A 23,781-nucleotide genomic window follows, 5' to 3' on the forward strand; every position below is an offset into this window, starting at 1 on the left:
TTGCTCGCGTCAATGTCAGAATTCGAACTCAGGTCTTTTCCAGTTAGTGTGGGGAGAAAAGACCGCAATCTTACCAACTGTGCTAGCCACGAGCCCACAAAAGCCTTCCTGTCATGATTGAATTACTTTTTACACAGGAATGGATATTTATTGTAACCGGTGCAATATACACATATCGTAATTTTATTATTCCAATATGAATGCTTTTTCTCCTGACTATAAATAAACTATATGGAAACGTAATAAATATGAAACATAAATAAGTATAAAATGTGAAATTGTTTTACCTGGTATGATGTCTGGGCACTTTTCTTCTGCTGTACAGGTACACTGTTTCCATTCATCATCTGTGTCCTTTCGTAGAGGCGTTTGACATCTTAGAAAATTTAAAAACGGTACCGAATTATACACATTAAAAATAGCTATAATACCGTTTAATTTTAAAAATGAATTTGCTTTCTTAATTTGAAAAGGTGTGCGTTTACTGATTGTAATAATCTTGGAATTTCCAGAAGATAAACACTTCACTGCGTTTATTTTTTCTGCTCTTCTATTCTCTTTTACATAAAATCTGACAGTTATTTTTAAGAGATTCAGTATAAAAAAGAAATGAGTCGATTAAACAGTAGCAAATTTATTATTTTTTGCGTCATAATAAATCTAGAAATGCTTGTATTTAGAAAATTCGAATATATCCGGAAACTATGATGATGCTATAGAGGCAGTGTTAGGTGGGTCGGAAAACTGCTAGTTTGGGGGGATACAAAGACTAATAGTTTAACAGTAACCGCAGGCAGAGGTGAAGGTGATTCTTGCACAACTTCTATTAGAATAAGAAGCGACCTGGAGCGAGGGGTGTTGGGGGTTTCAGGGACGGATGGCAGTCATCATGGAATAGTTGGGTATATGGGATGTGTTAGGGTAACCAGGAATAGGCATAGGTGCATGTATGCTTGCATGTATACCAATGCTAGAAGTATAGTAAATAAATTTGATGAATTTGAAGTGTTGGTCAAGACATCAAAGGCGGATATTGTTGGGATAGCAGAGACGTGGTGTCACAAAGATATAAGGAATGCAGAACTGGAATTTGGGGAGTACAATGTGTACAGAAAGGATAGACAGGACAGAAAGGGAGGGGGTGTTATGCTGTTAATTAAGAAAAACATAAAATCAAAGGAAGTGCACCCAGTTAATATAGATGAACAGTGCTCTGTTGAGTCAGTTTGGTGCGAGATAAGCACTGCGAAAGGAAAAATAAGGGTAGGAGTGTGTTATAGGCCTAATGACTTGAATGAGTACAATGAACAATTGTACAGAGAAATAGAGTGGGCCAGTAAATCTGAATGTCTTATAATGGGGGATTTTAACTTCCCAGATATTGACTGGAACTTGTGGGTTGGTCACTCACACACCAGTCAGACTTTTGTGGATTTATTGGATGATTGTTTTCTGCAGCAGCATGTTCGAGAGGCAACCAGAGAAAGTAATACTCTTGATCTGGTTATCAGCAGTGATCATTCGTGTATTAAGAATTTGCAGATAAAGGAACCACTAGGTGGCAGTGATCACAGTGTGCTGAAGTGGGATTTACTCAAAGAGGTAACTACCGTCAGGGGTAAAGGAAAGGGTTTTTGCTTCCGTAAAGGGGAGTACAGTGGTCTCAGACAGTTTTTAAATTCTCTACAGTGGGATCAACTGACGATGTTACCAACAGTAAATTCTAAGTGGGAAGCATTCAAGGAATTAATCGTGGAAGCTACTAGACTTTATATACCGATTAAGAAATATCGTTCAAGGTTTAGGCCTAAATGGTTATCAAATGAACTAATGAGACTCGTGACAGAGAAGAAAAATGCATGGGATGCATATAAATTATCAGGTGACGCAGAAGCCTGTGGCAGATATAAGCTAGTCTGTAATCAGGTCACAAAGGAGGTTCGGCAGGCGAAGGCGGATTACGAGAAATCTTTGGCAAAGGATGCTAAGAAAAACAGCAAGGATTTCTTTACTTATATAAACTCTAAAAGGAAGGGGATGAATATGATTGGTCCACTTGACATCGATGGTTCGACTGTTGATGATCCTGCTCAGATAGCAAACAAACTGAATGAGTATTTTGCATCTACATTCACACGTGAGGAATTATTACAGTTTGAAAATGGAAGAAGGTTATCAAATTGTAGCAGTGTGCTTAATGATTTTGTAATAACTGAGAGCAAAGTGGAGGAGAAATTGTTGAAGTTAAACATAAGAAAGGCACCTGGGGTGGATGGGATCTATCCAGTTATTTTAAAGGAGGCGGCAAAGCAACTAAGCAAACCCTTAGCCATAATTATGAGAGCATCCTTGGACTCAGGGGAGGTTCCCACGGACTGGAGATGTGCAAATGTGTCCCCAATTCACAAAGGTGGATCGAAGGGTGACACGAGTAATTACAGACCAGTTAGTTTAACTTCTGTTCCGGGTAAAATAATGGAGTCACTGGTTAAAGATGCATTGCAGGATCATCTAGACAAGACTGCAGCAATAATTCAAACACAGCATGGGTTTGTTAAGGGAAAGTCTTGTCTGACAAATTTGATTGGTTATTATGATGTGGTCACAAAGGAACTGGATGCGAAAAATAATTTTGATATCATATACTTGGATTTCAGGAAAGCTTTTGACACTGTTGCGCATGGAAGACTACTGTACAAATTGGAGCAGAATGGTATTAAGGGTAAGTTGCTACAATGGATAAAAGGATGGTTAAGTGGGAGAAGACAGAGGGTGGTAATCAATGGGTGCTGCTCTTCGTGGACTAATGTTATTAGTGGAGTCCCACAGGGTTCGGTGTTGGGTCCACTGTTGTTTTGTGTATTTATCAATGATATTGATGAAGGTATATCAGGCTTAATGTCGAAGTTTGCAGATGACACAAAGGTTGGCAGGGTTGTTAATGACAGTAATGGCAGTGTGCTACTGCAACAGGATCTAGATAATTTGGGCAGATGGGCTAAGAAGTGGCAACTGAAGTTCAACCTTGACAAATGCAAAGTACTGCATATGGGTAGAAGTAACCCCAGAGAAACGTACCAACTGTGTGGTACTACACTTAAGGTGGTAGAAAATGAAAAAGACCTGGGAGTAATTGTGCAGTCAGATATGAAGTTTTCTGAGCAATGCAGACAGGCTGCTAGGGCAGGTCATGGGGTTTTGTCAATGATATATAGGAATTTTGCTAGCAGGGAAAAGGAGGTGATTGTACCTCTGTATAAGGCAATCGTCAGGCCACGCCTTGAGTACTGCGTACAGGTCTGGAGGCCTCATTTTAGGAAGGATGTAGATTTGCTTGAGCGTGTACAGAGAAGAGCAACACGATTGGTGAGGGGAATGAAGGGATTCTCTTACCAAGAGAGGCTTAAGTTCTGCAAATTGCAGTGGCTGGAGACTAGGCACCTGCGCGGTGATCTGATTGAGGTCTATAAGGCCTTGAATGGGTTGAGCACGCTGAATTCTGATGGGATCCTTCCACTTGTTCAGATTACGAACCTACGGGGACATAAGTTCAAATTAAGAAAGGACAGATGTAGAATAGATGTGCGGAAATTTGCCTTTAGCCAGCGGGTGGTTAATTGCTGGAACAAACTTCCATCTGTCGTTGTGGAAGTTGATAGGTTAAATAAATTTAAGGAGGAACTGGACAGGCATTTGGAGGGAATGGTGTGATGATTTTTTTTTTTTTTTTTGGCTGATGCTGCATAAGCTCCTACACTTGCTTTCTTGCATCATGTGCCACTACTACTACTACTACTACTACTACTACTTGCATGTTCGAAATATATTCCAAATCTACAGCTTGGAAACTGTTCAATTATTCAGCATTTTATTTTCATTTCGACATTTCACTTTTCTTTTCCATTGTCAGAATATATTTAACCTTGAATCGAGATCATCACCCTTGATTCCAATGTGGCTTGGGATCCCTCAGAAAGGGGATGTTAATAAAGAGAATATAAGTTCTGCTGAACCGGATGAGGACTGCATCTAATCATTGATAAAGGATCTGATTGAGTTTTAATTCAATCCGATCAAACCGAAGTTTCTTTTTACTTCATTTAATTTGATGTGGGGTTTATTTTCACAAGAGGAATAGGCCGTAAATCGCCAAAACGATAAGTGAATAAAATCCTTATAAAAATGTAAAAAAAAAATCAAGTGGTTAAAAGATTACAGACCTGTTAAAATTGGTCAGATGTCAGAAAACCGATTTGTGCACAATATAAGAATACAGTATCGGTGTAAATACACCATGGTTTACCCATAAATTTAACTACATCAGTAGTGTAATGGTATTGTGTGGTTTGGTCTCATATTGTGGCTACCTTCACAACGAAATACCAGATATTACTGCACTACTTATTTATTCGTTAGAAGTAGTGCAATACCTGGAATCTCTTTGTGAAGATAGCCACAATATGAAATAAAATCAAACGATGATGTTACACTACTTATGTAGTTAAAATCATGGGTAAACTATGGTGTATTTACACCGATATTATATAGTGAATTTCACCCATAACATATTATGCCTTGTGCATTTAGTCTTCAAAATATTATCATTATCTTTACCATTTGGTATCTCTCATATTGTGGAATTAACTTCGCAACCCGTGATGGCATGGCTTCATTACCAGGATACCTGCCCGCCCACCGATGAGTGAGCCAAAAAGCTCTGAACTCGTCTGGATGGTGGTGTCCTCTGAGAATAAATAACGGTAGTCTCCTCTGCTAGAGAAGCGTTATTTATTCGAAGTATTGCAATACCAGTTATCTCGTTGTATAGCCACAATATGAGATGAAATCAAATGATGCCGTTACACTACTTATGTAGTTAAATTTACGGGTAAACTATGCTGTATTTACACCGATATTATAAATACTTAATTTCTCCCATAACTATAAAGTGTTTAAGGACAAAGGCCTCATGCTACGAGGTAGAATGACTATCATTAATTTAATTAATTAATTCAACTACTTTGGTAGATAGCTATGTTAAAATGATGCATCTCACCCATAACATATTATGCCTTGTGCATTTAGTCTTCTATATAATAAAATATAATAAAATAATATAATAAAATATTCAATATAATAAAATATAATAAAATAATATAATAAAATATTCAATATAATAAAATATAATAAAATTATATAATAAAATATTCAATATAATAAAAATTGTGAACAGGAATAAGCGATAAAAATAGAAGTAATATAAATATATGTATCAAAAGAGTGTATTTTAAACAGATGTAAACAAATTTATCAATTTTAAACAAGTAAAAATAGCTGACTCATGGTCACTGTCAGATAGTATCTGACTGAGTATATCGGGCTCAGCCAGGTGGTTAAAAGCGTTCAAAGATATACGTCATTCTTGTCTAAATGGTTAAAATGGTCTCGCAGTGCTCATAGACAGGATGGTTATCGCCCTTAGAAGAAAATGATGCGTAAGACGACTGTGTTCTCTGTGAAAACGAGCAAGAACTAGCAGTCCAGAATCATTCTGGCATTGTGCTGATCAGGCTGCAGAATCTGCGAGTTCATTACCCATAATCCCAATGTGGGGTTGGTATCACGTAGAACGGGGATGTTAAATATATATTCATAAAGAGAATATAACTTCTGCTGAACCCTGGACAGAACCGAAGGCGGACTGCATCTAATTACTGATAAAGCCTGTAGTGCAAAGAAACTGGGTAAACCATAGTCCTTTGATATTTATTGGTTTTTGATGTGATCCAAGGCTGGTTTTATAGTACACGACTCTGTATGTATATGCTGCACATTCGGGGAAACTTCTCAGATACTGCGCAACCTGGGGGAAACTTCCCAGATACTGCGCAACTGGGGGAAACTTCTCAGGTACTGCGCAACCTGGGGGAAACTTCTCAGATACTGAGCAACCTGGGGGGGAACTGCAGAGGATCCCACAGATGTCTTTTATTTCGAGTTATCAGGGAAGACAAACATGAAATCAGAGTAAGAAAAACGGTGGACCGCATAGAGTTTTAGGTAGAGAAATGGTGAAATGCTGGTCTTTCCCCTGATATTAAAGGATAAGTTGCTTAGAGGAATGTGTGCATGGCAGAGTTGGAAGGGTTGCTGTCGAAGACAGCAACATTTTCTACCATGATGCTCTTGTATACAAATATCATAGAGACGATTGGGAGTCTGACTGGTATTATAAAAATTTTTCCATCGTGATTTGAAAACGGGTGTTTTAATACGAAAGTTTGAAAGTATAAACGGGAGTTTATACTTTCAACCTGAAATGCCTTCCAGAGATTTCAGGTTGAAAGTATACTTTAACGACAATTACTTTCGTTGAAAAGACAGCTGTAGTTCATTTTCTTGGAACTTATAAACTCTGGATAGAGGAGGTTCGTAATGCCCCAGTAGCAATGCGTAGGGCTTGACGGTGAACTGGTCTAGCCATCGAAGCACACATGTAGCAGATGCGTAGACTTGGGACCCATAATCTAATATAGATCGGACAAGTGCACTACAAAGGTGGAGTGAAGTGCAGCGATCTGTTTCCCAATTATGGGAGGTTCGGGTCTCTTGTGCATCTTGTCCCTTGTTAAGAAGAGTTGTAGAAATGTCAACTTATGCTGAAATATAAGCCCTAAGAATTTTGTATCGGGTGCTATTGGAATGATGTTTTGCCCAAGTTTTAATTCTGGTTCAGGATGAAGGTTTCGTTTGCAACAAAAGTGTATGTTGACGGTCTTCTGAGATAAAAACCTGAAACCGTTATTCATCGCCCAAGATTTGAATGTCAACGGCGTGGTGCAATTGTCTTTCGATAACCCTTATGTTGTTTGTCTGCACGAAGATCGCAAAGTCATCAACGAAGATGGAACTTTTTGCAGTTGGAGGAAGTTGCTCAGGAGTAGAACTAACTTTTGTAGCAAAAAAGGTAACAATTAGAACTAACCCTTAGGGGGACTGCCTTCTCTTGACAAATGGAACTTGGAATGAGCGGTTCATTAAAAAAATGAATAAAAAGGCTAGATGGCCCCTAAGACTAAGTTTGTAGTTATCTTTCTGGATTTAAATCTCCAAGCATTGTCATACACTTATTCCACATGAAAGAATATCTCCACCAGATGCTCACTTTTAAGGAAAGCACCTCGAATAGATGTTTCCATTCTTATTAAATGATCGAGCGTTCATCGAGAGTATTCTGTTATACATACAGAGCAGGCCATTCATAGATTCAGATTAAAGATGTTCAATCATCACATAACGGTTGTCATCTGGGCCGATGGCATTCGCGGGATAGTGCCACTTTCATTTTCCAATCTGTGAAAGCCTGATTATATGCTTCACAAATATTTGATCGCAACATCAAATACTGCATTGCTTTCAGGCTTTTGTTTTAGGGCCAGAAACACAATGGTAGGATAATTCGGCAGACACTTTTGCAAATATCTCTCCTAGAGCGTTCACAATTGCAAATGTTAATAAAAAAAATTGAAATTAATATTTCATTTTTTTATTAACGTATATACAAACACTTTTCTTAAACAATTATTCGTTCTGTAGGGAAACTCGTGGTTAAAGGCCATCTTATACAAATCCATGAACAACTATAAAACATTGAAAGACTTAAGAAAACTTTCATTGTGTACCCCAGGGTTCCTCCAATTAGCAGCTTTTATTCTTCTTGTGCTGAGGCTTGCGCCATAACCGGTAACATGCGTGTAGAGATTTGTGTGTGGATTTGTGCTCTGCTGTTAAGTTGTGGGACTGGTGCCTGCATTTTACCAAAAGTCCCATCCGAGTATCAGGATCAACAACCAGAGTAAGCTCCTCAAGGATATTCCTGTCTTCTTTCAAGAAAGAATGCAAATATCATGGATTAATTTTCACCACATTAAACTCCATCAATATGGAAAAATTCATCATTAACAAGTATATGTACTATGTACAATCAATACCAAGGCTAACTTGGGTTCAACAGTTCACCAAACAATACAGGTCCAAAGGATAATCCACTGGACTGCATTCCCAAGGATCAAAAAGAAGAATTTTAGAGGTAGTAGAAATAGAGTAGTTCTAATTTATAACAATAATATTGTTACCATCTAATACAAGTAATCACTGAGAACTCGTGGTTAGAAATCACTTTTCTATTCACCACACCTGAAATACAGTCACAAGAACAGCAGTCTATGTTGAGTTAACTGATTTACGTTCATCTCTCCTTTTGAAAACACGTGTAGCAAATGTATTAAGAGCATTAAATACAACCTGAGATAAAATAAGCCAAGGTTTATATTCACTAGTGAAGTGTCCTGCAATAAGTTGAAGTTCTTGTCTATAGTCCAAATAGTAGTGACAATCAAACAACCACGTTCTCTTCCGCCCCGCATAGTGCTGCAGGAGACAGTCGTAGTTTAAACAGTTTACTATTAATGCTGCCATTACCGAAGGCAGGAATGTGCAGAGCAATCCTGGAGAAAACCATAAAAATTCTTTCTTCTTAAATTCTCTAACTAATGGTAAAAATTCTCTTGCTACACTACTATGGTCTGAGGTATTCCAATCACTTTGCCACTTTTCAGTGTAGATGGAATTCAGTGTTTTCCTCTCAGATGTCAAAGTGGCACGCAAACCAAGCTGCACATCTTCCAAGAAAACAGGGTGTGCTTTCTTCAGATGATAATTCATGTATCTCTATTGGATCTCATAATGTACTGGTAGTTTTCCAAACAGAGGCTGTAAAGCCACTGTAGATGTCATCCTACATGCTCTAGACATCATCAGGAAGGCGGCATGCTAGGCCAGTAACAACTGTCTAATCACAGCAGACTTAGTAGCTGTATAGCCTCATGCACTGGCACCATAGGTAATAAGAGACAATAAGACAATTTTAATATAGTCTGAGAGAGTGACCGCTCTGACTCCACTGCTTTCTGGTTATTAATCATAATCTTGCTAGAATTGATTTACATCTTTCCTTTATGTACCTTACATGGGGCAGAAAACTTAAGGCGTCATCAATATAGATGCCTAAATACTTATTTGTGCAATTATATTTAATAGACTGCCCCGATACTTGATTAGTGGAGGGCGCCCCCTATGTAGCTTATCCTTCAGCAACATCTGAGATGTTTTAGATGTTGAGACCTGCAGTTTGTATTTCAGACCAAGTGGAAAATTCCTGCAGTAAGTGATTGGCTGTAACCTCCAAAGATGCCCTTGAGTTTCCTTGCACAATAATGTTAAGGTCATCAGCATATGCAATCATTATGATTGCTTCAAATCTTCTGTTAAGGGGTCTGAGAGTTCCCTGTCTCAAGCTATAATAAAAGTCTGTCTTTTTGCCTGTTATTACCTATGGTGACAGTGAGCCAAATAGAAGATTAAAACACAATATTGGACCAAAATATTGTCTCCTGTGGACATCCTCGTGAAACATTCCTGAAGATTTGTACAGATCCACACTTGATGTTTATGGAACGATGTGAGAAATAGCTTGACAAAAGATTATATATTGCTCTTGACACTTTGGCCTCCAGGAACCTCTCCAAGGCATTTTACCACCAAAGGTTGTCAAAGTCACCTGTGAAATCCACAAAGAGGACAAGCAAATATTTAGTTGTAGTTTCTGCCTGTGTTGCTAGAAGAGAAGCAATTACATCCTCCGTACTCTTGGCACGTGAAAATCCATGTTGCACCGGAGAGGGAGGCCTTTTTTTAGTGTAAGCAATCAAAACACTTCCAACAATAACCTTTACAAATGCCTTGCCCAAAAGGGGAGCAAGGCAATAGACCTGAATGAGGACGGATCAGACTCGAGCTTCTCTGCTTTTTTTTAGCAAGATCACAAATTAGCAATCTTCCATGCCCTAGGAAAACACCCTGCAAAAGACAAGAGTTAAACAAAGCAAGGATAATAGCAGGAACAATCTTCCAAACCCGTTTCATCACATCAACCTACAAACCGTCATTACCCGGGCACTTGCCAGATTGCATTGATTTGATAGCATAGTCAATCTCCTCAGAAAGGAGGTTCATCAGGAGAACCAGTATAGACAGAGTTTCTCATTTTTATTTCTGTTTGCTTGTGATGAACAATCTCATTATCCTGATGCATAATGACATCAATAATCCTATTAACACTGGATGCCCAAGACAAAGTATCATGATCATCTGTCGCTCTGACCGAAGAAAATACCTCTCCAGTTGGAATCTTACTGTTCAACAGCTTATAAATAAGTCCCAGGGATCAATATTTCCCTGAGCACTCACCAAGTTTTCCAAAGAGGCTTTCTTATGTTTAGAAACCTCCTGATGATATTTCCTTCTTGCCTGTTCATACCTATTCTGTAACACAGTTATCTCTAGGGAAGAACGATATCTATCTCATTTCGCCCTTTGATATGCTGGCCTTGCATGCCTGGTCAAAGATTTCGACTAAGAAAGAACAGGGGACCACCAAGGTACATGATGTGGTCCTTTTTTTATAATGCATTGACATTTTACAAGCTGTTAGGATTTTCTTGCTATGAAATCTACCTGTTCATCGACGGGTACAGATTTCATAGAGTTCAGCTGTTCCTGTGTTAAAGATCCCTAAGGTATTCATCAAAGATCTGCCATTTTGCATTTTTCATATAAAAACTTGATCCAATCTTGATCACAATTACAGAGTGTTAACGGTGGAGGATCATTTCCTGTGAGGAGAAATAGAGTAATCTAACTATGAAGGATTCGCTAACTGACGGCAAATCTTCTCATATCTATTCTACAACCATCTTTCCTTAATTTGAATTTTTACATCCTCATGTGCACACTGAACAAGAGGAAGGATGCCAATCAGCACTGAGCTTGCTGAACCCGTTCAAAGCCTTAATCTCCTCAGTCATATCATCACAGGTGCCAAGCGTGTAGACCCAGCAACTGGCAGCAATGAACCCTTTTTTCCCCTTCTCTAGTCTTGTTGCTTTTTTGAGCCATTCGACCAGGTCTGTACTCTTCCTAAAATGTGGTCTCCACACTTGTTCCGAAATGCATGTTCTTCATCAATTAAGCAATCATTGACACTTCTTAGAAATTAGCATAATAGAGAATACTATAACACTCTCTCTCTCTCTCTCTCTCTCTCTCTCTCTCTCTCTCTCTCTCTCTCTCTCTCTCTCTCTCTCTCTCTCTCGCAAAGATAGCAAATAAATTCAGCTAGAATATAAAACACGCGATACTCACTTGTCCTCTTTGGAAGATTCTGTGTTAGCTGAAAGATAAATATAAAATGGGTTAGAACCCGTGAAAAACACAAGTAATTATATTTAATTATAGAAATAACTAAATTTGATAACTCCCAGTATACATTTCGCATCACGAAAAATACGTTTCGTGAAATGCAGATGGGAAATGCAAAATCACACTTGAAATCAATCAAGAGCAATTGAGACCCCCCCCTCTAATGAAGACCAGCAAGCGGGATCCTCCTTTAACGGATGCGACAAGCCGGAATGGTAACACCTGTATTCTTTACAGATCAAATATTGAGATAATTACCGACCCCATTTATAATGGTGTCCTGGCTGGAAGAACGAATCTAAAATATTTGTATGGAGGTGTACATTTTATTTCTTTCCGCAAATTACAGAATTGAGTCCAGATTACAATTAATAGATCCTACGTACACAAAAATGATACTTGATGAAATACTTGATAATTTAATACGCAAGGCCAACATTTATGGCTAGGGGTGAAAACAGATAAAACGCTGAAGTTCATGTGCCGCATTGGTTTTTGAGGAAAGCGGACTGCGGATCACAAGACGAGTTCCTTACATTATGTACATATTTTTCAAAATAAAGTTTAAGTTTCGTTATCTACTCATATTTACAGTGTTTTTTTTTACATTCAAGAATTGAATATGAAAATCAACCATTTATTTCAAAATACCAATGACACTCTTATTATAATAATATTCATAAATTCCTGGTATGATACAAAAACAATCAGAGAGCTATGTAGAAAAACCGGATATTATTAAAAATTGATATTTTCAAAAGTCATCATGAAACTATATTTTGTTTTAAGCTAATTTCAGCTAGTTTTAAATTCGGGGAAGGATGCGAGATCCTGGAAAACTAGTTAATGGCCGAGGGCCATACAATGTGAAAGACTGGGCTGTAGGGTGGACACCACTGAATTAATAATTTAAAATGCATTTTAAAACGCTTTAAATGTCAAAACAATGAATACATAAACAAGTATAAAAGCTAAAAATATAATTACAAAAAAATGCATCTGATAACAACTCGTCAGGAATGTAATATCCTGACCTAAAACTCTTTTCATAAATTTTATAATTTAAAAGAGAAACCTAAAAAGGGATATACGGATTGTTGCTCAAATACTGGCAGGACGAAATAATAATAAAATGCCTCACGTTTTCTTCGTGTTTTGTTTATTTTTTCGAGCAGTGGTAAATAGCAATATAGACAGAGTTAATTGCAATGATCACCACCACACAAAGTAGAAAAGATAGCATGGCAGATGTTCAACCCTCTCGTGAACATTGTGGAATTTTTGATGAATACGTTGAAGAAAAGTTTATTTTTGAGTTGTATGAGTCCCAGACGTTTTTTGTTTCCAGTGGTAATGAAATGGCATTTTGTGCACTGTTCAATTCAAATTCGGGGTGAAAGTCATGCTTGTGACAAAATGTAAGCAAATGGTCTAATGCAGTTAGAACATAAAGCCATTGGTCCATGCCCAGGAATTGAGGTGGTCGATGGCTGCTTGCAATTGTCTTTCAATTACCCAAATTTATACGACTGGGAAATTATGTTAAAATCACAGACATAAAAGGCAGCACTCTTCACAACTGGAAATATTTGTACGCTATTAGTTTACTTCTACAGCGAAAGATGTAATACTTATAACTGATCTTCAGATATTGCCAAATATGGTCGTGCAGAGGTAGATGGCGGTCCGGATGCAAAAGGGGTTAAGGGGCTTCGCTTATTAGCATTAGCATTAGTAGAGGCATTTGATGCAAGAAAGCAAGCTTATGCAGCATCAGCCAAAAAAAAAAAACACTTCCACTTCACCCCTCTGTTCGTTCAAAATACCTGTCCAGCTGAGCCTTAAACTTATTTAGGCTATCAACTTCCACGACAAGGGATGGAATTCTGTTCCACCAACCAACCACCTGCTGGCTAAAGGCAAATTTCCTCACGGCTATTCTACATCTGTCTTTCCTCAATTTGAATTTATGCCCTCTCAGGTGATTAATCTGAGCAAGAGGAAGAATCCCATCGGCATTGAGGATGCTCAAACCACTCAAACCATACACCTCTAACAGATCACCTCGCTGGTGCCTAGTCTCCAGACACTGTAATTTGAAAAACTTAAGCCTTTCTTCGTAAGAGCACCCCTTTGTTCCATTCACTAATCTTGTTGCCCTTCTCTGTACTCGTTCCAGCAGCTCTACATCCTTCTTGAAATGAGGCCTCCAGACCTGTATACAGTAATCTAGCTGTGGCCTGACCATTGCCTTATACAAGGGAATAATCACCTCCTTATCCCTGCTAGAAAAATTCCTATATATCATTGACAATACACCATGAGCTACTCTTGCAGCCCTTCTGCACTGCTCAGAGAACTTCATATCTGCCTGCACGACCACTCCCAGGTCCCTTTCATTCTCTACCACTGTCAATGTAGTACCACAGAGTTGATACGTTGCTCTGGGGTTGCTGTTTCCCATGTGTAGTACTTTACATTTGTCAATGTTAAACTTCATTTGCTTTGCTTCATTTCATTTTATTTACGTTGAGACTTTGATGGCTCCGTAAATTAGCCCCTAGACAGGGGTTCGCTGGTGGAGTGCATCCAATGCACCCTCCAATTTGCACAACCCTGTGCCCAAATCTTGGCAAAGGATCAAGAGAGAGAGAGAGAGAGAGAGAGAGAGAGAGAGAGAGAGAGAGAGAGAGAGAGAGAGAGCGAGAGCGAGAGCGAGAGAGAGAGAGAGAGAGAGAAGATGGATCCTATACGAATTTAGAAAAAAGACGGGATGAGACGGTTCTAACAAAAACAGGGAAGTTGACCTTGGATACAGATTCTATAAAGGTTTTTGAAAATGTCACATCTCCAAGTTGTGTTATATGCTTCTTCTGTATCGAAGAACAAGGATACCAGGTGGTCTCGATATACCAAAGCATCTTTGACTGGTATTTTTCATTTAATTTAATAATATGGTCCAGATCATTATTTCATAATGATGTCATCTGGCCCAACACATGTGCTTTGGTAAGAGTTAAAGCTGTGTTAACTGTCGCATTGTAAATGTGATCAACCCTTTGATACGAAGTTAGGCAATGCGCTTCACTTATCCCTTTCAGGGCCAGAACCTCTAATAGGACATTCTTCTAAAATGTCTGATGATGCAAACATTTTAAGAAAAGCTTCCCTAAGCTGGATCTGTCCCTTGTAGGTCAAATTTTCTTCCATTACTACAGCTATCAATTTAAGTTAGGTTATTATTTACAGAATGAAATTACTGACAATATGAAAAGGGTAAATTATTTACACTATCATATAAAAGTAGACGTTCGACAGTGATTTTATATTATTCATTCAATCTTTATCAGAGTAGTTTCATAAGTGGTTCTCCTGTTCTACATTTGAAGTAAGCTGTGTTCTTCACTCTGTACTGCTTGCTTTCAGAGTATTTCACAGGTTATATTGCTAATGAATTAAAAAGATTGAGTGTGTTGTTTGGGAAGAAATTCTTTAGATAGGTCAGGTCTAACAGCAGAGAATGTAACAATAGGTAGGAGTTGCTGTTACTGCGTCCAGGATATGAAGACTAAGGGAGTCAATCACACCGGCAAGCATATTAGAATGAAGAAGAATATTCCTAGATGATATGCGAACTTCCCGGGAGTGATATTTAGGTTGGTATGTAAAACAGCCCTGGAGACTGGTTGCGTTGCACGTGACCCTATTCATCCATTGCATTTCCCAGTACTCGACTGCCAGGAATAAGTTTACGTACAACGTCGGTGCAGAAGACCAGATTGGAGAGGCATACAGTGCAATTGGTCGTAGGCACCGCTGGACGTATCTTTCGACTACATCGATGTTCAGTTACCCTGTCAGTTCTTGTCAAATGGCCCATATTATCTGCGCGGCTAGCACAGTGGTATCATCACCGTCCTCCCTCCACAGGGTGGAAAGGCCCCGGTTCGAATGTTGTCGATGACGAGAGGAACTTTAATGGGCTTTTTTCACTCTGTGGATGAGTTAGACGGTCTGAAGCGTAGATAGAAAGGTGCCCCCCCCCCCAGACACTTCGGTATTTCGTCCTGCAAAACAGGCAAATCGACCAGAGAACACACACAATTTACAAACACAAATACAGGTTTATGTAAGAAATTATGGGTGACCTTAATATAATAATTTGAATTTTTTTGAATTGGCCACATTGCCGATTGTCTTCGCTTTCATGGTCGAAAAATGGTTCTGAAAAGTTAGGCCATAGGTCCAAGTTAAGACGCGGTCGGTGTGATACATCACTTTCTTTATCTGAAATCCATTTTGATGGGCTCTGATGTCATTTTCGATTATCTTTTTTATAAAGGTAATTAGAGCTGATTTAGGTTTGTTTAGCTCCTGACCTATTTGCCGTAGACAGGCTACAAAGCTGTTGATCGGAATGGATACAATGATTTATGGGACGACTCTGCTCAGCGTTTTTTTGATGTTAATCTAATTTTAGGGCGTCTGCATCAGATGGGAAATCAGTGTACTTTGTAAGGAAAGGTTCAAGGGCAGCAGACTGCACAAGTCACCTCCGTGGGGTGCTCCACGCGTTATAACGCATTCCTGTTGAAAGGATTTATGGGTGATAATGAGTTGCCTTGCTGTCCCAGTGGCTGCGTTAGTGTGTCTCAGGTGTAGATAGCAAGGTTTCCCCCGAGAAACTGGTGTTTTTCGACCTGCAAAACAGACAAATCGATCATAGAACATACGCAATTAACAAACATAAAACACTGAGCACGGCAGATTAATTTAATTATTCGGGTGGCCTAAATATAATAGTTTGGTTTTTGGTTTAGTTGTCTTGGTGTAGAGATGAGGTTGATGGTTTCTTACAAGTTTCCTGTAATGCCAAAGTATTTTTCCAGAATGTAGATGAGAGCGGGAATTGAGAGTTTATCCCATAAGAAGATGATCCTATATCAGAGAAGATGACGTAAGGCTGATATTTACTGTTGAGGGCAGTTTGAATTTTAAATTAGGGTATCCAGGAAATTCGTATATCTTTTGGGGCTCACAGTATGCTGATGTCTATGAGAAAAGCATTGGTCGATCAGGACTGATAAGATAGATTTCTCAAACACTTTTAATAAAGAGCGGCCCACTGAGATTGAACTGTTATTTAGGGGTTTATCTTTTGGGTATGGGTTGCGCCCTGTAGTGATTCCACGTTGTCGGGTTTTTTCCGGAATTTAATATCTGATTAAAGATTGTTAAAAGGGGCTACAAAATGAAGGCACTGCACACTTTAACCATGAATGATGAAAAGCCATGAGGACGAATTGTCGATTTATTCGGGAGACTGTTGATGGCATTGATAAGGTGTTGCTTCGTTAGAGTTATAGTTGAAAGTGACTATCTGGTGTATATGGATAAATAACTTAGGTTTGTGGTTTTTGGGTCTGATGGCACCTCATTGAAAGCCAAAGATACTCATTCATGAAATACCTTCTTTTCCATATGGAAATCCTTGTTGCATTTGGATGTAATACATTTGGAGTGGTTTAATTTGTTCAGTTCAAGCAGCCAGATTGTATTTTGTTATATTTAAGGAAGGTTGCCCGCTCTTTCTTGTACATCTGGTATTGAGCTGAGTTATGATACTTTTTCCATATTCTGAAAGTTTTTTATTTCCTATTGGATGATTCTTTGACTTCAAGATGGACCATGTATCAGATCTATGAGAGAAGTTTATTTTCCTGGAGAAATTGCCATCCAAGGAGCTTCCAGGACCGTTCCTGGAAGCTCCTTGGATGGCAATTTACAACTAGCTGGTTTTCCAGGTTAGATATAGAGATGTCTATTGATTTATGTTTTAGATCCCTCCAGTTTGTTTCTGTGAAATATGCAAGGATGATTAGTGGGTTTAAGTAATTGATATAATATACTGTTTTAGTCATCACTTCATTCCCGAAAGCTTCACCTAACGTACTATTAACATTATAACCAACCAACAGCAGATCAGTCTGATCTTAACCTGTACTCAGTAGCGTATGGTGTTGGTCAACTGTCAAGGTTAATAGAGCTTGATCGTGTCCGCTTATATTCTGCAATATGAAAGAGAACAGAAAATAATAAATACCTTGGTACCTTGATCGCCTTAAACTTCGTGTCTTCCTCTTCAGTCACTTGAGGAGCATAACAACACTAAAATAACCATATAAACTTAAGCATAACTCTATTAATTTTAATGATTACTGAGAGCAACACGCATATGTAACCGTACTATCCGGCCCCACCTGGTTACGCCAGCCAGAAACATTATGAAGATTCAGTTTTATTGATAACTTTCTCGAAGAAATAGTAGACAGTCAAATCAAAGTAGTATTAATAAAATTAAGTTATAAAGATAGCAGTAAAATATCACCATATATTTATCCATAATAGAATAAACTACAAAAGTAGTGTAAATGGCATCGTTTTAATTGTGTCATATTGTGACTATCTTCACAACGAGTTACCAGGTATTGCACTACCTCGACCACCACCCAGACGGCACAGTTTCAGGGCTTGTTGGACTATCGCCCGTGGGCAGGTAGGACCCTGGTGTGCAATCATGCCAACCCAGTTAGTAAGTATAATTCCACAATATGAAAAACAATAAGGTGATATTTCACTGCTAGGGACGCTTCTGTTAAAATGAAAAAAAAAATAAGAAGAAATAAATAATGCTATCTTTATAGTGTATTACTAATCCGTAACTTATTACGCCTTCTGCGTTTATTTTAATAGTATTACTACCACATACACCAAACGGCATCTCTCATATTGTGGAATTATACTTCACAACGGGGCTGACATGACGCAACACCGGGGTACCTATCTGCCCACCGATGATAGGCGAACAGGCCTTGAAACGGTGTTGTCTGGGTGGTGGTGGTATCCCTCAAGAATAAGTAACAATAGTCTTCTGCACAGCTGATTCCTTGTTCCATCGGTTATTTTATGAAACTGCTAAATGTTATCAATCAAGCTGTGTCCCTCAGTGATCACAACTAGCGGCGTTATTGTTCTGGGGTTTTAGGAGCATCAAGGACTAAGATCATATTACCCCGTGCATACTGGCGTAAATTGTTTGTGTTCTGTGATCAATTTTCTGTTGTTGAACCAAAAATTCGAATTTCTGGGAGAGAAAAACGGTGATATCCACGCCTCAGAATAAATAACTCAGCCATGTTGTGAAAAAGACACATAAAATTCTTCACGTCATCGACAGGACTGGAACTTGGGTCTTTTCGACAAGGTGTCGGCAACACGGCGATCCTACCAACTGTGCTACCCACGAGGGCACACGCGCCTTCCAATATATCTTACTAGATTTACTTGGTACTACTGTTCTTTAAAATTAATATATATTCTAGCGAAATTAGTGTCTGCAGCTTAGCGTGTTCTATTTTGTATGGTTTCTACCTTTGATCACACAGTTTTCACAAAGCATCTTCTGTATTATACTCATTAACTTATTTGGAAAATTAAATGCACTAGGCATAATCCTTATGGGTTTTGATAATTAACTATATAATATCGGTGTAAATACACCATAGTTAACCCACAGATTTGAGCTACGATTGTAGCGTAGAAGGCATCGTTTTAATTGTATCTCATATTGTGGTTGCCTTCACAACAAGATAGCTACTATTGAATTACTTCAAATAAATAACGCTTCTCTAGTAGAGAAGGCGACTGTTATTTATTTTCAGCGTACCACCACCCAGACGATCGTTTGTGAATTTAATGTGAAAAAAAAAACCCATTGGACCAGATCTATTCAAACCATTGTCCCTATTAGACTTAGAAAAGCAAAAAGGTAGAGGGAAAGTAATAGTAGGAGTGGAAGAGGAAAAAAAAAAAACGTCGTCGAAGAATGAAAGGGACAATAACTCTTCAACTCACACCACTCAAAAACTCATAAATTCCTCCAATAGGTAACGCTTCCCCAGTAGAGAAGACTGTTGTTACCCATTCTCGGAAACTCCGTGATTATCAGGCTCCACCCCCGACGATCGTTTCGAAGCTTTTTGGCTTCGTCATCAGTGGGCGGGTAGGTAATACAACAAGCCATCTCAGATGCGAAGTTATATACACATCTGAGAGATGCCAGAAGGGTGTGGTGGTAATGTATTTGGAAAATTAAATGCACTTGGAAAAAAAACGATACCTTCTAATCTCTGGCCCCGATACAATGTACACCCGCGGAGATGGGAGAAATCCCAGGAGCCGTTAGACACTAACATACCTTATACCTTATACCTTATATACCTTCTACGCTAAAATCGTAGCTCAAATCTATGGGTTAACTATGGTGTATTTACATCGATATTATATAGTTAATTATCAAAACCCATAAGGATTATGCCTAGTATAGGCATCTCTCATAATGTGGATATAACTTCGTCACCACTGATGACGAAGCCAAAAAGCTTCGAAACGATCGTCTGGGTGGTGGTACGCTGAAAATAAATAACAGTAGCCTTCTCTACTAGAGAAGCGTTATTTATTTGAAGTAATTCATTCAATAGTAGCTATCTTGTTGTGAAGGCAACCACATTATGAGATACAATTAAAACGATGCCTTCTACGCTACAATCGTAGCTCAAATCTATGGGTTAATTATGGTGTATTTACACCGATATTATATCATTAACTTATATATTATTACATAATTTATATGCCCATTTTGTGTACATTCTGAGTATTGTGCTCTCAGGCAATGGTATAGCAAATTAGCTAACAGGCGGCGAAATTAGGTAAGGAACTAGGATATAAAGAGATATTCTTGCCCTCGTATGACTAATAGCCCAGAATGTGGAAAGAATTAATTGGAAGAGAGTGAACAGTGCATGAATGAAGAATATAAGTTAGTGTTCGGGTTATCCGGGAGGACGATTTCCCCTCAGGGCTCATAATGGTCCTGGATATTGTGGATATGTGGATCAGTATATACATTGGTGTGCAAAATTTAAGGACCAGTTAAGTTTTAACCTGTAGTTTCTCATAGGAGTGGCCTAGATATGGGAAAAGCATACCAAGGGAACCTCGTGAGGAACAGAAATGATGAAGGAAACAACACCGACACAACAACGGAAACGAAACGGCACAGAGGGATTTTATTCAAATATGGCAACATAGCACTGGCTACCATGATACAGATGCATCACTGCAAAAGATGGAACAAAGGTTAAGGTAACAGGTTGTCCTCAGTAGGAGATATGGCCACCAGTAGGAGATATCACCAGAAAAGGTGTTCAAAAGAAGGCGAAAATAGCTAATTTCGCCTTCTTTTCAATGTATCTTACAACGTATCTTTTCAACATGTTTTCTCCCCTTCCCCTCCCCCCTCCCCTAGAATTTATCATTCCTTATACCATTTGCTTGTCTATACTTTTTCATGCACTTCACATATATTTGTACTATATTCGACATTACACTTTTGTAAATTTGTATATATTTGTATTTATTTTAATTTACATTTTTACACTGCGTAGGGACTACCTTGTCTACTGGTATTACGATAAAAGGCCCCATATTTGCCCATCCCCCTTTTTTATAATACTATAGACAAGTTTGGAAACGGAGTGCCTGATACATGGTGAAGAGTAGTCCCCTGATGAAATTCCTGGCTATGAATCATATTTTCATCTATTATATACAGATTCTGCATATGTGCCTTCCCCTGATTCTAGCTTTTGCTAAAATTGCCTTCCCAAATCTGAATATAGTGTTATTTATTTATTTACTTATATATTCCTTTTTTTCCTCTCAGTCCCAGTTCATTTTTGTACCAACCTTTTAAATTCTTTCACCTGTTTAACCACTTCACTTCTACTTTCTAATATCCATTAAACTTCTCTTAGTTCTAGCACCTTGTGTACTTTTCATTTCCATTTTCTCAGACACTTTATTTATTCTAAAAACCACACATTATTTATATCGTTTTCCTTCCTCCACTGCTGCACTGCGCGTTTTGGAGCATTTAGACGTACGATAACTTTTGTTATTTTCCTTTTTTCTGCTTATTTTGCTTCTTAACAGTTTTATTTTACTACTATATATATATCGACCAATATACAGGGTGGTTCACTACCAGTGCGACAAACTTGCAGAAGGTGTAAGGGGCACAAAGACGAATCGGAATCACATAGCATTGCTGGGTTCGAAATGCCTTCGTCCTGCGGTAGAGGACGTTGAACGGGAGGTCGCGTGAACAGCGATCCCGCTGGAAGTCAGCATTTGCGAACCGTTTCTGCTGAAGAAACCAAGTAGCAAAAGTCCTCCGGAGTGGATAATCCGCAGGCTATAATGACTGGACGCGTTGCAGATGGTATGAACTCATTTGGTTTGTTAACAGTATCCTCCATACAGTGGATTGGGAAATACCCAATCGTTGGCTATCGCTCGAGTACTCGTACTTGGATTGCCTTCTGCAAGACGTAGGACATTCTCCTCATTGTCTGGCGTCCTCGTCATTCGCTCTCAATTCATGGTACCTCTCGTGAAACAACCAGTCTCACGTAACCTTCTGTGCACACGTGCGAAAATCGTATGATGAGGAGCACGCCTGTGCGGGAAACGTTCCTGGTACAAGCGCCCGTTAGAGTCCGCAGCTCCATCCGCGAGGTGCATGTCGGCCAGTTCAACGTTTGAATACTCGTCCATCCTACTGCCTCGGGAACCGGTTTGCGAATGCTGACTTTCAGCGGGATCGCTGTTCACGCGACCTCCCGTTCAACGTCCTCTACCGCATGATGAAGGCATTTCGGACCCTGCAATGCTATTGTGCCCCCTACACCTGCTCAGCTTTGTGTCCCCTACACCGCCTCTAAGTTTGTCGCACTGGTAGTGAATCACCCTGTATATATATATATATATATTGGTCGATTTTATTTAATTAAATGGTATTTATCTGTAGGGAATTAGGTGTATGTGGACCAGGCTACCAAGTTAGCAAATGTAAATTAGCTTTATCCTGGGAGGTCTATAAACGTTATATTAATGAAGTGGTATTAAAATAATATGATGCTAAATAATGAAAATAACAATAAAATGATAACAACACCGACACAACGACGGAAACGAAACGGCACAGAGGGATTTTATTCAAATATGGCAACATAGCACTGGCTACTATGATACAGATGCATCACTGCAAAAGATGGAACAAAGATTAAGGCAACAGGTTGTCCTCAGTAGGAGATATGGCCACCAGTAGGAGATATCACCAGAAAAGGTGTTCAAAAGAAGGCGAAAATAGCTAATAATAATAAACAATAATAAACAACGTAAATTGCAAATAACATTCCCTCACGTGACCATCTGTCTGCTACTTCATCATGGGCTTTGAGCAGAACGATAGCCAGACGAAAGGAATGTCTCATACCAAACCGTTTCTGTTGTCACCATACCAGTTTTGTTAGATATTACTCTTTAAGTGATTGTATTAAACTTAAAATTAATAGAAATTCAATGAGAATGAAAAATGTTTAGTTTTATTTTCGTAAAATATAAAAAAAAAATTAATTTTAATTTTAAATTTTGCCAACGTACTGTCAGAAACAGCAAACTGGGATAGGTGACACAAGTTTGCTGTTTCTGACATTACGTTGGCAAAATTTAAAATTAAAATTTAAAATATTTAAAATTTTACGAAAATTAAATTAAACATTGTCCATTCTCATTGAATTTCTATTAATTTCAATTGACAGTTTGAGGAAATTCAAAAGTCATCTGGATAGTACATTTGGGTCAGGGAAGCCCATAGGAAGAAAGATTTTTTTGCTTTTCTTTTATTAATTATTATTATTTTTTTTTATTTATATTTTGTATCATTGTTTTATTCGGTTTTTTTTTTTTTTTTTGGCTGGTGCAGCCTAAGCCAACGGCTTTCTTGCGCCATGTGGCCATTACTAATACTAAATACATTATACAAGCCGTACTGAAACTCATCATTCCCATTTTCCGGGTGGCACCACATCTCTGTAAGCCCTATTATGTCCGCGTTACTTCTTTTAACCAGCAGTTCGAATTCGCTCATTTTATTGACGACACTTCTAACGTTACTGTATAAACAATTAAGATTTACTGTTCTTGTATATTTAACAACCCTTGGTGTTTTTTAGGCTCTCTTCCCTGGCATTAGCTACCCGCTCAATTGAAACGTTTCTGCCCCCAGAACACCTAGATAATATGTTCAGTTGGGGTAACAGATAAGAACTCTTGAGGTATGTGCAAGAGTTACTATGACCAATATTATCAGATAAACGCGTGTCAGTATTACATACATCCCCCCCCCCCCCAATTAACAGTTTCCGAGAATCATTAAGGTATCCTCAATAATACTGGCAAAAACTTTTGCACCACCTTTGTTTAAGTGTATCCCGTCTCTACAAAACCAATTCCTTCTACCTACAAGTGTGGGCCATGCTGATAGAAATTTCCCCCCTA

The 23,781-nt window shown here is 38.6% G+C and overlaps 1 protein-coding gene across 1 annotated transcript in view; it reads right to left on the reverse strand.

The window, feature by feature from the left end:
- LOC150080029 (kin of IRRE-like protein 3) overlaps nucleotides 1–23,781 on the reverse strand; it is a 926,673-nt gene that overhangs the window by 80,965 nt on the left and 821,927 nt on the right. Inside the window, 2 exon segments of the mRNA XM_090381806.1 lie at nucleotides 288–376; nucleotides 11,263–11,290. Of these exon segments, the coding sequence (XP_090237932.1) occupies nucleotides 288–376; nucleotides 11,263–11,290 (117 nt within the window).

This window comes from Mastigoproctus giganteus, chromosome 9 (assembly GCF_048544385.1).
Source record: "Mastigoproctus giganteus isolate SK-2022 chromosome 9, ASM4854438v1, whole genome shotgun sequence".
Lineage (NCBI taxonomy): Eukaryota > Metazoa > Arthropoda > Arachnida > Uropygi > Thelyphonidae > Mastigoproctus > Mastigoproctus giganteus.